The sequence below is a fragment of the Nicotiana tomentosiformis genome, chromosome 10 (genome assembly GCF_000390325.3).
Source record: "Nicotiana tomentosiformis chromosome 10, ASM39032v3, whole genome shotgun sequence".
Classification (NCBI taxonomy): Eukaryota; Viridiplantae; Streptophyta; class Magnoliopsida; order Solanales; family Solanaceae; genus Nicotiana; species Nicotiana tomentosiformis.
In genome coordinates this window covers 33,733,170-33,734,410 of record NC_090821.1, presented here as the reverse complement: position 1 = coordinate 33,734,410, position 1,241 = coordinate 33,733,170, and the positions used below count along the sequence as shown (strand labels likewise).

General features: G+C 43.7%; 1 protein-coding gene across 1 annotated transcript; it reads right to left on the bottom strand.

Annotated features, from left to right (window-relative positions):
- Window positions 1-254: 254 nt before the first annotated feature.
- LOC138899979 (uncharacterized) lies at window positions 255-712 on the bottom strand. Its single transcript, XM_070186680.1, has 2 exons — window positions 488-712; window positions 255-356 (listed from the first exon to the last, which is right to left on the bottom strand). The coding sequence occupies exons 1-2, from the start codon at window positions 710-712 to the stop codon at window positions 255-257; spliced, it is 327 nt and encodes a 108-aa protein (XP_070042781.1).
- Between the last annotated feature and the right edge of the window lie 529 nt (window positions 713-1,241).

The window sequence follows — 1,241 nt, the reverse complement described above, 5'->3', positions numbered from 1 at the left end:
TCTAAATCCTTCCCAAAACCAAACCAATCATCCCCGAAAGTCCCAAAACAATTAACAAGCATACGGGAAACATCAAATAGGAAAACAGGGCTCAAATACACAAAATGACCGTCTGGGTCATTACATTCTCCCCTTCTTAAATAAACGTTCGTCCTCGAACGGATTTAGAATCCTGAAATTCCAGAAAGGTGAGGGTATCTTCTCCACATATCATGCTTGGTCTACCAAGTCACTTCCTCAACCGGTTGACCTCTCTACTGGACCTTCACTGATGCAATCTCCTTAGACCCGAGCTTCCGAACCTGCCTATCCAAAATGGCCATTGGCTCTTCCTCATAAGCCAGATTCTCATCCAACTACACTGTGTTGAAGTTCAAAACATGTGACTTATATTCATGGTACTTTCGAAGCATAGAAACATGAAGCATGTGATGAACTCCCGAAAGACTAGGAGGCAAAGAAAGCCTATAAGCAACCTCGCCAACACCTCATAAAGACCAATATACATCGGTTTCAGCTTGTCCTTTTTCCCAAACCTCATCACACCCTTCATAGGCAAAACCCTAATAAGAAACTTCTCACCCTCCATGAAAGCCACATCACGAACCTTCCTATCATCATAACTCTTCTGCCTGGACTGAGTCGTGCGAAGCCTCTCTTGAATCAACTTTACCTTCTCAAAAGCATCATGAACCAAGTCTGTGCCCAACATCCTAGCTTCCCTAGGCTCAAACCGACCAACTGGAGAACGACACTACCTCCCATATAAGGCCTCATATGGAGCCATCAGATACAAACTGGTAGCTTTTGTTATAGGCAAACTCCACTAAAGGTATGATCCCACTGCCACCAAAATCAATAATGCAGGCCCTCAATATATCCTCCAAGATATGAATGGTCTGCTCGGACTCCCCTTCCATCTGAGAGTGAAATACAGCACTCAACTCCACTTGCATGCCCAACTCATACTGAACGGCCCTTCAAAAGTGCGAAGTGAACTGAGTGCCGCAATCGGAGATGATGGATATATGTATACCATGCAGGCGAACAATTTCTCTAATGTAGAATTGAGCCAACCTCTCTGAAGTGTAGGAAGTCATAAGTGGAATGAAATGTGCCAATTTGGTCAACCGATCCACAATGACTTAAATTACATCAAACTTCCTCAAGGTCCATCGCAATCCTACCAAAAAGTCCATAGTGATGAACTCCTACTTCTACTCTGGTATATCAATCTTGTG